Source organism: Mandrillus leucophaeus, unplaced genomic scaffold, assembly GCF_000951045.1.
Source record: "Mandrillus leucophaeus isolate KB7577 unplaced genomic scaffold, Mleu.le_1.0 Scaffold259, whole genome shotgun sequence".
In the NCBI taxonomy this organism is placed as follows: domain Eukaryota; kingdom Metazoa; phylum Chordata; class Mammalia; order Primates; family Cercopithecidae; genus Mandrillus; species Mandrillus leucophaeus.
In genome coordinates, this window is record NW_012102687.1 from 1,139,973 (window position 1) to 1,156,444 (window position 16,472).

Sequence of the window (16,472 nt, forward strand, 5' to 3'; positions counted from 1 at the left end):
AAGGAGGAAAATGTGTATTTAGAGACAGTCTTTCAGTACATTTACAAAACATCAAAACAAAATATGTTTAGTATTTTGGTGTGTTCTTTGTCAATTTCAGCCAAATTTAATTACAGCCTTGAAAACAAGTTCCAAAATAGAGAATTTTATTATTGGTAAACTCTAGTATAAAAGAACAACTGTTAAAACTTTTCCAGTTCACCAACTGTAGCTGTAAATTACGGTAAAATAGCTGTGCAGTATCCACTAAATACCACAGAGACAGGTTCATTTTGCCACTGAATATTACTGAAAAGCTAAGTGCTTTTCCATTTACCATCAGGACTATGCAATTTATAAAGGCAAACAAACAAAAAGCTATGCTCATATGGTGAAGATTTAGTTTTCTAGAAAGACGGAAAAATTTACCAGGACTTAAGACAGCAGATGAGAATTTCTATGGTATGAATTTCAGAATACATTTCTGCCTCTGAAGTTTCTCAGGAGAGATAAATGATATTAGACTGTGATTGAAAGAAAAGTAGACATAGATATTTGGTAGGTGCTTCCTTTGTTCTCTTTGCCCGTTCATGACGGAACATGCTAAATGTAGCAAGTGAAAATAGAAGAGCCCCTTAAGAGTTCTTAAAATTGTAACATTGGGTTGTACATTTTTATTTCATTTTATTGGTTTTCATAAATAGTGAAAACATCATACAAAGATGTTTTCCTGACTATCAATATTGTTTTCATTTTTTGCTGTCTTCAGATATTTACATAATATAATAATTTGTCAGGTAGTATTAAACATATTGTTTTATCATGTAAAAATCTTGATTAGTAAAATTCAACTGAATTGATGTTGTAAAGTAAAATTCTGTGAATAACTTTTAAGTGGGAATCACAAAGGTTATTAGGCCTTAAATCGCAAATATTTTAAGCGCTTCAACTTTACATGGATATAATTAGACAGAAGGTAGAATGACCCCTAAAAACTACATTATTTGCTGTATATGATGACACTTCCCTGGGCATATATCCATTGCCCTATATTTCCATTTAGTTTGTCCCTTATCCAGATCTTCATTCGGTCACCCGAATTTAGTTCTCCTTCAAGGCTTTCTTATTTCTATCAACGGTGTCATATTTTAGTCTTATTTTTGTCCCTTTTATGATCCATATTTATTCAGTTGCCACTTCAGGTATGGTTCCTTAACAAGACTTATTATGCTTTCAATTTAATTGTCGTGCCTTAAAGATCATAAACTCACATTTTTGCAAAAGTTACCTAAGTAATTCCATTTCCCTCAGTTTCCCTAATCTTCAGTTAAATTTTCATTCCACTAAAAGGATCATAAATTTTAAAAATATTGTTTTCACTATCATTTCTCTTTTTAGAAGTTTGTTATTCAGTATCTACAGAAGCAGTGAAAAATTCTGGTTAGGTCTGTATTGCCTGGATTAATTCCAAGTTTTTAAACTAGTTTCAATCTTCACCTCTCTCCCTTAAAAACTGTTTACAACCTACTTTCTTGTCTTACCTATATCAACAATTTTTAAAAATAAATAATTTACATCTTTCATTTTTGCTCTATGACCACCCCACATCGTATTTCCATGCTTGCTTTCATACCTTTACTCATTCCGTGCCTGTCATTGATATAATTTCATTTTTTTTTTCCTTTTGTCTGTTAACGATATACTCTTTGGGGCCGTGCACGGTGGCTCACGCCTGTAATCCCAGCACTTTGGGAGGCTGAGGCGGTTGCATCACAAGGTCAAGAGATCGAGACCATCCTGGCCAACATGGTGAAACCCTGTCTCAACTAAAAATTCAAAAATTAATCGGGCGTGGTGGCGAGTGCTGATAATCCCAGCTACTGGGGAGGCTGAGGCAGGAGAATCACTTGAACCCAGGAGGTTGCAATGAGCCAAGATTGCGCCACTGCACTCCAGCCTGGCGACAGAACAAAAACAAACGAACAAAACAAATCTATTCTTTGGGGTTATAGCTTCTTTTTTAAATTTTTTTGTTTGTTTGTTTTTTGTTTTTTGTTTTTGAGACGGAGTCTCGCTCTGTGGCCCAGGCTAGAGTGCAGTGGCACAATCTTGGCTCACTGCAAGCTCCGCCTCCCGGGTTCCGGGTTCCAGCAATTCTCCTGCCTCAGCCTCCCAAATAGCTGGGATTACAGGCACCCACCACACTGGCTAATTTTTATTTTATTTTATTTTTTTAGCAGAGATGGGCTTTCACCATGTTGGCCAAGCTGTTCTCAAACTCCTGACCTCAAGTGATCTGCCACGCCCAGTCTGTTTTGCATGTTTTTGCTTTGTTTTGTTTTATTTTGAGACAGAGTTTCACTTTTTCGCCCAGGCTGGAGTGCAGTGGCGCGATCTCAGCTCACTGCAAGCTCCGCCTCCCGGGTTCACGCCATTCTCCTGCCTCGGCCTCCCAGTAGCTGGGACTACAGGCACCCGCCACCACGCCTGGCTACTTTTTTTGTATTTTTAGTAGAGATGGGGTTTCACCGTGTTAGCCAGGATGGTCTCGATCTCCTGACCTCGTGATCCACCAGCCTCGGCCTCCCAAAGTGCTGGGATTACAAGGTGTGAGCCACCGCACCCAGCCTATAGCTTATTTTTAAAGCAGTTTACTCGTAATTTTATCCTAGTTTTTCTTCACTTTCACTTTTCATACACACCCACATTATTGCTAATATGAGTATTTACAGTACACTTCAATCAGGGTATGCATAGGATCATACTGATTCCCTGTATGGTATTTCTTACTCAACCTTTTACCTTGTCTTTGAAGAAATATCAACTTCAGATATAATTGTAACATACATATTCATCTGATTTTTTTAAAGCTCACAAATATCAGTATTTTAACAATCAGAATGTTTTTAAAAGTGACTCAGTATTTGTGTGATTAATGCTGTAAGGTCATGGAAAGGAAAGCCTACTCTTTTGAGTAAAATTTTGATATTCCAGTCCAATATTTTCATTGAATACACAAGAAAAGAAGGTATTCTATAAAAAGAGACATCATGTAAAGAATATATGCCTTGCTGCAAATATTGAATAATCAAGGGATATCCAATTTAGATTTTATATAAAAAGACAAACTAACTTCTCTTTCCTTGATTGATCTCAGTTTACTTTACCTTCACCTGATTTCATCACTTTCAGAATAATGCAGAGCACCACACTATATCTGAAGCATTGGGAGGAATTTTTTAAAAATGGTATGCATATTAAATCATTGACTGAACTCTCAAGGGTTAAAATGTAAGAGGTTTATTCTCCTTTTATCAAGCAATGTCTACAGACAGAGCATCCACATGGTGTAAGTTACAAAAGAAGGATGTATGCGAAAGACTTACATGAAATCATTAAGTCACAGACACTTTATATGGTTCATGTTCACAAGGAAGAAAATTACTAAAAAGTAAAGCAGATTCAATAAGTAGAAACATAAGCTGATTTTTGTGGTTTATTAAATCCACCTCGCATGATGTTTCTGCTAAGAAGAAATCTACTGTATCACACAGCTCAGGATGCTATATACACATAAGATATTACACACTATAAAATTTCAGGTTTCTAAGCAGTTTTACACAATTTAAACTTGAGTAAAATTTGTATATTTAAAAAAGATCTTATTGGATTACCTTAAGTAAATGGAGGTCATTTCAACAGCCCATTAACATTTTTTGCAACAATAAAAACAAAAATAAGTACAAAGATTTTCAAAACATGTAAGCTATTACTTTAAGCCTGGGTAATTATCTGCTTATTTTAATAAACCAGCTCTCTAGTTTTAATCTACTTCTGCTGGCCTTCTCATTTCCTCTTAAAACAAAAGAGAAGCAACAATTTTTACTTCTCTACAGTGTCTCAAGTAGGAGGATTAGTTAGGTTTCAAACTACAGCACGTAGTGAGAAGGTGCTTCTAGGATTACATAGGATATGAATAAAATAAAGCATTTGGGGAAATTATTTGGAATAAAGGTTTTTGATACATTATATTTAAATAGCAAAAACAATGGAGAACTACATCTTTACTTACCACTATGGGGCTACCCCTTTATTCTCAACTTATATTACTAATTCTTCTAAGCCACTAATATCTCATCAATTCTCTTGCCAGTTTTCTTTTCCCAGGTGTTAATTTCCCTATATATGGTTTACTTTAGCAGACAAAAGTAATATTTCTTTTTTTACAACCGAAAGTTCCTGATGATGAACCATTGGACTATATGAAAAGAAACAATCTACTAATAAATAATCAGTTCTGCTAGTAATAAACATCTGTAGGCAGTTGACATCCCAGACAAACTTGCATTAAAAATATAATGCGCTCTAGTGATTGAAAGCAAAATGAGTAGATAGATTGGAAATATTTTGACTGTAATTATTTTCCTCCCTTCCTTCCCACTTTCTATAGCATGCTGCAGATTATACAGTAAATGTCAAGTAGAGGTTGACACCTGTGTACAAGCTAAGGCCAACTTATGCCTTCAATTGATAGTTCACTGAGGGTTAAACAAAAGACTGAAGGCAAGTTTTGGCGCAAGAGATGTTTTTTAACAACAAGAGATTTATAGTTATGAGGGCATTTAGTATGCAGGTTTTAGTCTTCCTTTTCCTCCTGTGACATTCCCTTCAAGGCACAAAATATTATAAACAGTGGACAGGACCGAATATTTTGAATTAAGAATTTTAAGGTTCCACAACACCTTTTATTTCTTGTTTAATCATACCAAAAGGACAGAGAAAAAAATAAACTACCCTCAAAATGAAATAATGCTTACGTCATCTGAAATTCCCTGCAGTTTAGTTTTTTAAATGATTTAAATCCTACTTTATTGTTTAAAGCATAATTTACACATTTGATTCTTGTGACTGATGTGATTTCTCATTCAATAGTGTGCTAAGTATTTCTAATTAACCACTATTCTTAATTGTGTATGTCTTAGTCAAAAACAACTTATTTTATTTGGGCCAACCAAGTAAATTTTGTCTGACTAGGATATAAACTTGGAAAGTTAAGTTGTAAATTTAAACAATGGATTAAGTGCAATGTATTGTAAAATGCTTCATCCAATAATTGTATCATAGGGTTTTTAGGCATCTCCAACCCAAATAACTGTATTTCCTTTCTCAACTTCAGTGATCTCACAGTTTAATTTATTCAGTCGTCCATCTAGGATGAAGAGAGAGTCCTTGGAAGGTGTCATCAGGTACTGACCAAACAAACCACTGTCCTGGATTTGCCTGTTTTTCTGGTTCCAAGGCCATTCTTCTGCCTTGAGTGGTTCCTTGAGACTCTTTATCATCTTGACCTTCCCAGAAGAGAGCTCCACAAAGAGCACATCAGTTTGTGTGCTTGAACTACCATAGATGTTATATTGGTGGGCTTCAGTAAAGGATGGTTGAAATGCCAGATCAGATATGTGCAGATTTGTGTGAATATCAAAAGCCTCCTGTATTTCTCCTCTGATGGTAATGTACTGAACCCTTACAAGACCTTTCACATCATTAATGCTGACAAGGTAGTGACCATCTGGAGAAACATATGGAGTGCCCGTCACATCACTATTGAATCCAATGACTGAGTCAGTTACACCGTCCACCATGACCTGTGGGGAAACTGCTCCAGTGCTGTCAGGTTTGCAGCCAATGAAGTAGTAGCCTCCCAAGTGTGTATATGCCAATGACTGAGGAATGCACTTATAGTCCTTCAAGTTAATTGTCTTGATGTATGACATGGTTTCAAGATCAATTTTTTGTAATGCAGCTTCATCTTTATGAAGAACAAATCCAAACCTGAAAGAAATGAAAATCAGAGTTAGACTGGAAACAATGGAGTTTTTAGCCATAGATACAGGTGGAAAGGTCCATCACAAGCCCAGGCTCTAATTGTCAGGCAAGGCAGCAATTTGTGTTACACTTGTGCTAGAATTAGTCTGTAGATTGTGCCACTCTCCTTCTTTCTCTAGGTCATTCTTTTGTTATATCCAAATCATCATAACTCATGCTGTAGAAAGAAAAATAATTAAAAACAATACATCCAGTTAATTGCAGCAACAAATTTTGCTTTTCACATAGAGGTAAAGAAGAAGTATACATTATTCTGTACATCTCTAAACCATCTGATATTAAATAAGCTTGGTTAACTATTGCCAAATCCAGCAAGAGTAAAAGAGTTGAACATATATTGGTTTCACTCATTTCACTTACTTCTTATATTGTTTTTTGACCATTAAATGAATCTGACACTCATCATTATTTAGATAAACTTAAGTATAACATTTTTCAACCTTTCCATATTTATATTGTGATTTTTAATGATATGCTTGCATTTTATTTGTTATCCTATATTGAATAAAGAACTTTATTTTTCTATTAAAGCCAATTAAACAATTTTTGTTTATTTGTTTTGTTGACCTTAAATTAGTTCAGAACTTTTCAAAGAATATTTGCTAAATATTGCTTGAGAATTATCAGTGACACCTGTGGCAAGTATAAATATATTTTTAAACTCACCTAGAACACAAGCAACTTTCTAGCAAAGATAAGTTAAACAAGATACAATGAGATAGAAACTATTAAATAAAATTATATCCAAAGTAGATATTGGCCAATAGAATTGTAAAGGACTTTTATTTATGTTTGCATTAATAATATTGATTGTCACCTCCTAATAGTTCTAAAAGCTCATAATAAAGAGAAATATTTTTCCATTCACTGTGTTCATAAGTAATATAATGAAATTACCTTATTATGAGTATTAAGATAAAGCAAAACAAAAACTCTGAAGAGAGCCAATTATGTTATCATCACCTGTGTAATTATCTTTATGCTAATTATCACACATAGTTTTTTTTATGTAAAAAAATGACCATTTCCACACATAGTACAAAATATGGTGCAATCAGAGTAATATCTCTTTAAAATTTTAAATGTAAGCATTTAGCAGGCTCAAAAATATAAATAAACATATATATTAAATATCATAGAAAAATAAAATAAATATTCTCAAAATCAGTCCTGCTTTGCAATTGCAAAAGAAAGGGAGTTCCTAAGCACAGATGTTTTATGAAAATAGACATAAAATTATAATTGCTTCCATTCTTCTTACATTAAATATAGTTGACCAACCATATTATAATTTTAGCTATATTTAAAATTTATGAGGAGACTACTTGCTGTCATTAGAGAGAGTACAAATTCTTTTATGTGAAAGAAAATTCGCAATGTATAGCTACTCCTTTATAAAGCTTTCTTAAATATTTGTTAAACAACTACTACACACAAGACACTGGGAATATATTGCAGATCAACATAACTTTCCCTGTCTCTAATGAGTCTAGACATTTTGAGTGATAAAAAAGTGAAATAGGGCTAGTGAATAAAGCTTGATTATAGCATTCTGCTATACTATTACCTAATTTCATAACTATTTCTTGTTCCTTGTATTCGAAATGGCATAAAGCAACATACTTGAAAATAATATTTTGAGTGTATCTCTGAATGACGCCCACCACTTGTAGCTTATTTACTAACTCTTTATCTTTTTCTGTATCCTTAATAAAGGTGTTTGTGTACTTTCTGTAAGCCCAGCTCATACCATATCCATTCAGGATAAATTTTCAGTCTTGATTATGATGGTATGAAGAAACATTCATACTGTTGATAATTATTTATACATATTTTCATTAAAATATTAATGCCTGGTATATAAACATAGTGTAGTTTTAAAATCTTATCTGAGTAGTAAGGAATCAAAAAGCTTCAAACTGTCAACTGAGTCCCATATTTTTGTGTCTCTGCATCAAAAAAATCATAAACATCATAAGTATCACTATGTAATCTCAGATTTGTCTGAAAAAATAACTAACTCCATTTACTATAAATAAAAATATAGTATTTTTCTATTAATGGACAGCCATTAAGGACGTATAGGTGTGTAAATATATTTGTATTCTTTGTAAAATTATGAATTATGTTGAAAAATATCTTTCTGTTATAAATTGTACATGAGCTCAGAGGAAAAGCAGTACTAGGCTCACTGAACAAAAGCAATGAGCCAATCAAGCTTTGACATTTCAGCTCTCCTCTTAACCTTGAGTCTTCTAGTCCCTTTGAGCTAGATTTTCGAATGCTAATGAGGAAGAATGAGACAAGCTCTCTTTACTCCCGAACAATTTTAACTTTGATACTACCGAATGTACTCAAGTTTTCTGTGATACAATCTAGCTACTTTTGGAAGTAATTAAAAATTTTAAAAAATGGTCCAGTTAAAAATGCAGAAGATCTGTGTGGGGTGATAAAATTACATCTATTTTGGCATATGCATTGTACGCTCCTTTAGGACTGGAGATGTAGCTACATAAGCAGATGCATGAGAACGCCTGCAATTTTTCACCACTGATTTATTGGTTAGGAAGTGATGTCTCTAATTCAAAATTTCCCCTAGTACAGATTGATATTCAGAAGTCTCCCACTGTTCATTAGTCTCTGATTAATATTTACGAGGCTCTCAACTTTCATGCCTGCTTAGTATAATAAAATCCTGCACAGTATTAGGCCTAACATAGTTTGTCTAGTATTTGTCAGAAGATGTACAGAAAGTTGCAGACTGAGAAATAAGAGAGTTAAAATTGACTCTCAAAATTACTGCTTTTTCTAAGAAATTAATGCCAATAGAAAAGTGTGGGCTCTCAGCATAGCATTGTATGGATTGTCAAATTTGGTGAAAAGAGTTATAGTAATTTTTTCTTTCCAAATCATTTTCTCTTTCTGAATGTCTAATCAATGTAGTTTATTACAAAGTTCATAAAAAGGCTCAACTTTAATTACTGCTTTTATGATTTAAGCTAAGATCCTGAAATGATTCTTATGAAGAGACTTGTTTTGGATGAAGTAAGGGCTTTTATTCCAAGCTAACTTATTTTCATGATCCAGATTTTCAAAAGAATAGACCTTGCGTAAATGTGACCTTATGTAAAGTCCTTGACTTCCATGAGTTCCCATTTCCTCATCAACAGGAAGAGGATAAAAGTACTACCTTGCTCTGAGGATGACAGTAAATGCATGTATATTATCAGGCATGCAGTAGATTCTCAATAAATAGAAATTGCCAGTCCTTTACACCTTGAGTAGCATTTTTTTCCAATTATTAATCACATAAAACTTTTTCTGTGGGACAACAGATTATTATACTCCAAGGACAAGAAAAACAACATAAACGTATTATCAATTTTTCTGTGCAGATAATATTCTCACAATGTTAAAAATAGTGTTACCCAAGTGTGGCTATGATTTTCCATTCATGTATATTAGAGAGATCACATTGACAATAAAAATACATGTTTTTATTCTTGCTCTCACTTGTACCAACAGTGTCTATCTTCAGTCCACATATTGGTTTATCACCAAATATCTCACATTGTTAAAAATAAAGACAGCCTAGCTCACTCTACCTCCACCTTCATTAGCGGCACTGCTTCAGTACTTACTGAGAACATGGAGCAGTAGGCTATGGCGTGCTAGGTGAACCTGAGCTGGGCACAGATGATGGGATTTGAAATACATCCTTGGCTGACCCAAAAATTTTTGCTAAAAGTCACAGAAAATGTTCTAGCTTACTTTAGGACCTGGATATCAAAGGATATGGAGAGCTGCAGTTAGCGTTTATGTCACGGCAATTCAGGAGACTTGTAAGGGAAGTTATTTGGCAGAGGAAGGAAGAGAACAGTATTTAGGGATCCATGGTTGAAAACCACAAAGCCTGATAGAGTCAGTGCTTGAAGGTCTCTACATCCCCAAAAGCCAGGCAGCAATTCTTGCAATGGAGTAATGAATGGTTTCCCATGTCCTTGACTCAGTCCCTGGTCACACAGTCTCATAAAACAGTATTCCCCAGGCATTGTCACCAGACTACTTGCATGTTATAAGGCTCCTATTCTCTTTTCAAAGTAGTCACCTGAGATGCTACTGAAGAAATCTCATGATTGCAAGCAATTCCATGTGTAAATTCGTCATGGTCACCACCAAGAGCAATGTCCTCATATGGTCCCAGATACATTAAAGCTCGTAAGTCAAGAACTCTGTAAGATTTGCAGAATGACAAGTATTCTGTCTCCTGGCTTAACATAGCACTGGCTGTCTCCAGAGTCCTTGGAACTTGTCATCTCAACAGTTCTTACTACTGACTTTCAATGTTTAACCACTGAGGCTCAATCTCCACACAAATAGCTGGGAAAGGACCAAACGATTCTTCTCCATTCCTACATGATCTTCTTCCTCAAACCCCATCATCTACACCACCTCAGATTTCAAAACAAGCCTTCGCATGCACATTAAATTTTGCAAATGAAAAGTAGTGAGTGGTGATTGGCTGTATTTGAGGAATGGGTTAGCGAGACACTCTATCCTGTTATAAAAACTAACTGTGCTGCAATTTGCCTCTAAAACAAAAGCATTTTGAAAGTTGTTCCGATGTCCCAATTATTAAAGTCATATTCTTTGAAAAAAAGAAAATTCCAGAACCACAGAAATTGAACTGCCATAGGAATTTGTATTACAGGAATTTTACTTGTGAAGGCTTAAATCCAAAACACATGATTAAGTGGTTAGTGTTTTATAAATAAGTGCGGGTAGGATTATTAATATCTAGCTTTTCTTTTTTTTTCTAATTGGATTATAAATGTCATGTTTCTAACTGAAAGGTAAGAAATGCTGAACATATAAGATACTGTTATCATAATTCTTCCCCTACACATAATTAATAAGTAAACCCGCTCACAATATGCTGTTTCAATGACATCTTCCATTATGTTATAGCTGACACAGTATTTTCACAGACATAAACCATAAATCTGACATGAGCTATCATTCATTTGTTTATGAATAAACAAACATAAAGGAATTTATATTTAGTTTTTTATATTATCCCACACCAACCCTTGTAAGAAAAGATGGAATGCCCTTCCTACTCAAGTACCAGAGGATTTCGTTTTTATCTGAACATCATCACATAAATAGTTCAGTAAAACATACCTGTTTATAAAGCATGGTCACATTCATGTTTGTGAGAGGGGAGGCAGAGAGAACTAGAACTGCCACATTTAGTAAAGATTTATTACAAGAGCAAGGACAGTTTCTGAATGGTCTTAATGCTTAGATGTGTTTGAGAAATGACATTACTTTGAAGCTTTCTGTTTCCAAAGCAGAGGTTGAAGAAGCTAAAATAAACCACAGGCTATTCTCCATCTATGGTACATATCAAGCAAACCAAGTTTTTCTTTTAATATCGTGACCTTATTCTGATCCTTGGGAGCATTTCCACACCACTTAGTGGTACTTTGTATGTGTCTCAAATTGTTATTCAACGTTTATGGCATTGCATGGAACATGGTCAAAAATACTTGAGCACCGTGAATGATCACTTTTTACTGTGATATAAAATTTACTGGAGAGACGAACTGCTCACATGGAGTGGAGATGATTGCGTTTTATGAGGATATTCACACACTTTAGCTCACTGCAAGAGCAACAGGAGGTGGCTATTAAGTAGTACAGTATGTACTACAGTTAATTTTATGCAGTTATAATTTAATATTGCATCTTGGTTTGTTTACATTTCTCTGGACTGTGAATGGCATTATGTATAGTATGTAAGTGGCGGTGTGCATAAGTTTGGATAAATTTTAACTTATTATAATAGATTTGTGTATATTTAATAATAGTAAATTATAAAATAAGCTAGTATCTAAATATATTATATGCTTCATAATATACATAACTTTTATTTCATTTCTTCATACTTCTAGACTACATGGTTGTTCTGAGAATTTTTTCAAATTGTCCAAATCTCCAGAATAAATTTCAATATATTTATGAAGGAAATCAGTGAACCTATGGAGTGCAAACCTGTATTATTCAGGTCAAGTGCATTTTGTCTTGTTTGCTTTACACTTGCAGTCTTTGTTCAGTGGACATAAATTACTTTTGTACTGAGAAAAAACACATAGGTCCATAAATAGATGAGTAGGTATATAAACATATATATGAGTTTTAGATAAAAATTTCAGATAGTTCTCATAAGAATTGCTTGCCATCATTTTAATCTTAAACATACATTTCTAAGAATCCAGATGTAAGTACAGACTGTACTTGATGCTTCAATAAAAAGATTCATCCATATAAAGACCCATCTTCAAGGAAGTATGGGACCAAGATAGACATGATGAATCATTTTAAAAATATCAGGATATGTTTAGATATAAAACTTAATAAAAAATATTTGTAAATAAAAAGATTCCTTATAGTATAAATGAATCAATGAGGTAATGATACAACTATAAGTAAATGGTATAAAAAAGGGCATAGTTACTAAATATTACATAGGGAACCATTGACAGTGTTATAGTCTATTATACAATATCATCAAAGAATTTTTGTAATACAATAACACTAAATGTTTGCCAGGATAAAATGCTTGCAGCTATTATTTTAGTAAATAGAAGTGTACATGAGAAAACAATTCTATGGTAAAACTGGAATAAATTATTACTCCTCTGAGGACATTATTTTACTATGTTAATCAGAGATAATTTTTTATAGTTCCCTAAACTATCCTGTCTTTGAAAATCTGTTTTGAATTCCAACCCGCATTAACTAATTATTTTTCACAACTTCTGTACTCAAAATAATACCTTTGATAATTGTCTTGACTCTCATTTTCAACAATATTTGATGATTTCCATTTTGAATTTTATCATGTGCAATTTAGTGACTGAACTTTAGAATTCAACATTGAATGTGGTTTTATTGAAGACTTATGAAAAGGCATAGTTATTTTAGAGACTGAACTAAGCATACAAAATACAGAGGTGAGGACAAACAAGGTTGAAGTAGTTGAATTTTATAGCTACTTCATCAATTCTGCTTGAAAACTTAATCTTATTAAATTTAGTAGCCTTTCTCTGATGACTACTTTTTAAATTAACACAATGATGCTATAGAGAAACATGTTGAGAAATTTTATGAGGAAGAAAGTGGAAATAGAAAAGCCAAAGTATGTTGATGATACTTACATTGTAAGTCTACCTCAGTACTATAATTTCATTGGTTTGGTTTTTGTGTGTATAATGGTGATTATGCTAAATCCGAGAATACTCAGATAATAAATTAGTTTTAAGAATCTCAGTGTTTTAAATCATAACATTTCTATGAATGGAAAAGTACATATACCTAGATTGTTTATTATTTATTTATTTATTTATCTGAGACTGAGTCTCGCTTTGTCAACCAGGATGGAGTGCAATGGCCCGATCTCAGCTCATTGCAAGCTTCGCCTCCCGGGTTCACACCATTCTCCTGTTTCAGCCTCCACAGTAGCTGGGACTACAGGCACCTGCCACCATGCCCGGCTAATTTTTTTTTGTATTTTTTTTGTATTTTTTAGTAGAGACGGGGATTTCACCGTGTTAGCCAGGATGGTCTCGATCTCCTGACCTCATGATCTGCCTGCCTCGACCTCCCAAAGTACTGGGATTACAGGAGTGAGCCACCGCACCTGGCCTATACCTAGATTGTTTATAAAAGCAAACTGAAAATTGGTTGCAGTTCACTTGGATGGAAATTACATTGCTGTTACATGTTTAAAATACGTAATCAATGTTAATTAATTTAAAACTCAATAATGAAAGTTTTTTTTTATTTTGCTAATTGATTTTAAATTTCTTATAATTATTAGATTTGATCTTTTCATTTAGCCACAGGATTTGTAAAGTGCTTTTCCTATCTCTATATGGCCATCAGTCAATTAAATGTAGATGAAAGTCACAAAGGAACTGTTACTAGAAGGGATCTAGCTAGAGGGATATAGCTAACACTTATGATGGAAGCCTGGCAGAAAAGAAAATGAAACACAAACACACACACTTCAGATGCATCATTTGCAACAAGTGCATCATTTGCAACAAAAAGCAATCATTTAATGAATTATGTGTAAAACATATTTTTAGAGTTATTTCAAATAAAAAATAATATGTTAATTATCACTAATGATCTGAATTTTTAATAATATAAATCATTCATCACTTTGGACTAATTCCTCCCTTGAAGGATCTACATAGCTGAGCTCTACTGGATAATACTCAAAATATTAGGAGCTGAGCAGTGCATTTTTGAAACAATGCCACATTGTGTTTTCTTTTCAGAATTTATTTGTAGCATCTATAGATTATGTAACTCCTTTTGCTTTGAGTGATGGGATTTGGTAAGGTTTGTTTCTGTAAGGAAATTATTGAGCTTCTCTTTGCTTATATTCTCAATCGTGTGTTCTTCCTTGTGTTGGCTATACACACACGACACACTCAGTGTTAGGTCGTTGGACTTGGTCTGATCTGCTCTCCCTTTTACAGCAGTTGCATGACCTTTGATAGAGCTTTGAAGATGTAGATTAAAATCCCACCTATGCCATCTACCATGCAATCATAGGCAAGGGATTTAGCACTTCTTTGAAACCCATTTGTTTTTCTGAGAACATCAAAATAGTAGTTAGTACCTCCTAGAACTATTAATAATTATTACTAACAGTCAAAATATTGACTTAAAGCTTTAAATACTTGAACACCATAAAAATCACTACCATTTTTCTTATTTCTTCCTATAGGATTTCCTGATTTACAAACTTCTGAGGCACTAGAATTTTTTGCTGCCTTCACAAGACTAACGCCATTTTTTTGTGTGTGTGTTTGTTCGTTTTTGTTTTTTAATGAAAAACAAGAGGAATCTTTTTAAAAAATAAAAAGTCTGAAAAGGCTTTTAAAAATTTAAAGAACTACCAATTAATCTAGTAGATATGAACTACTTTATCACTATGGAAATGTATCCAAATGAGGCTAGTCTCTTGCATTTCATTCCTATAGTGTTCACCAGAAATTTTTCTGCTTTTATTCTATAGTTGATCTGTGTTTGGGAATAGAATTTATTCCACCTTTTGTTCTCTTATAAGAAAAATAATTCAGGTTTTATAATAGAAAACTGCACATATGTCTTCTCCAGCAAGAGGGATATGCATAACCTATATAGGAGCCAAAGCATTTTTCAATGGTCTAGTTATTGGAAAAATCATATGCCAAAAATATGGCTAAAGCAAATGCACATCACTACTCATTCCATTTTTAAAAAAGAAATCTACAGATTCCACTAAATGACACCAGCAAAAACAATCTGGTAGTGAACACCAAGGGTCTATCCCTGCACACAAATGGAACAAAGACTGCCAGAGTCAACTTTGTTGGAATCTGGGAAAACAGTCAAAGGTTGACAGCAACAAAGCCTGTACTGAGTCAAGAAAAAGGCTAATTAAGCACGTTAAGTGAACTCTGTGGCATTTCAATTTAGCCTAGCCTTGCCTCACCCCTCCTCCTGAGCAGTAGCAGTCTTGAAAATAGAAGCCCACATTCCCAGGGTGGTTACTTGATTTCAGAGTTTGCAGAGTGGAACTTGTTCCCAAATGATTGTTTGTGCATTTTTACTAGTCTTGAAGTTCCCTGAAGTAATAATCCAAGGTGCTTGCCTCTGTTTTGCTCACCAAAATAGAACTCTCTTAATGAGGAGAAAGAGCTAAGCAGAGGGTATTACTGAAAAATATCAAGAGGCAAATGAAAAAGCTATTGAAGCCTGGATCAATTGATTACAATTGGGCCAATCAGTAGACACATTGGAAGCCCTGACAAAAAATTCTCAGGAGAGGATTATTTTAAAAAATGAAAGCTTTGAGAATTCTTAATGTATAGTGGGGATCCCAGATAAATGACGCAGGACACGTGTTCAATGAGACCTCGAAAGTCCTAAGCTTTTATCTCCCAATAACCTGTAGACTCATGTAAACAGGAAGTAAAGGCTAAGGAAGCATTCTGAGTTTTCCACTAACAGTGGAAAGAGTGCCTCAACATAGGGCCAATCCTGTGTTGGCCAGCAGAGCAGACGATTTTTTTGTTTTATTTATTTGTTGGCTTTCAGGCATTTAGAAAACCTTTGTTAAACCACAAGCTGGCCAAAAGCTAAAGAAACTAAGATTTAAGTGACAATATGTAACTATAAAAAAAAAATTTACAAAAGTGTTTGAGAAAAGTGACCAAAAAAAAAAAAAAACAAACAAACTCCAAACAACAATGATAACCCACAGAAAATAACAATAAACTTTAAGAAGGGGAAAATTATTTCTAGTGTTTCCACATTATATATTAAATATGTCGAGTTTAAAACAAAAAGTTATGCAATATGTAAAAAACTAGGAAAGTCTGCACCACACCCAAGAAAAAAAAGAAATTAACAAAAACTTTCTGAGGAAGAACAAACATTGGAATTACTAGACAAAAGCTGACTCAGACTTTTAAAAATTTGTTCATAGCTGGGTGTGGTGGCACATGCCTGTAATCCCAGAATTTTGAGAGGCCAAGACGGGT

The 16,472-nt window shown here is 33.9% G+C and overlaps 1 protein-coding gene across 3 annotated transcripts in view; it reads right to left on the reverse strand.

The window, feature by feature from the left end:
- Positions 1 to 3,263: 3,263 nt before the first annotated feature.
- Positions 3,264 to 16,472, reverse strand: part of FSTL5 (follistatin-like 5) — an 825,267-nt gene continuing 812,058 nt past the window's right edge. For all 3 annotated transcript variants that reach the window (XM_011983978.1, XM_011983977.1, XM_011983976.1), the window contains one exon: positions 3,264 to 5,811. In XM_011983978.1, coding sequence (XP_011839368.1) covers positions 5,109 to 5,811 — 703 coding nt within the window. In that variant the 3' untranslated portion in view covers positions 3,264 to 5,108. The remainder of the gene's footprint in view (positions 5,812 to 16,472) is intronic.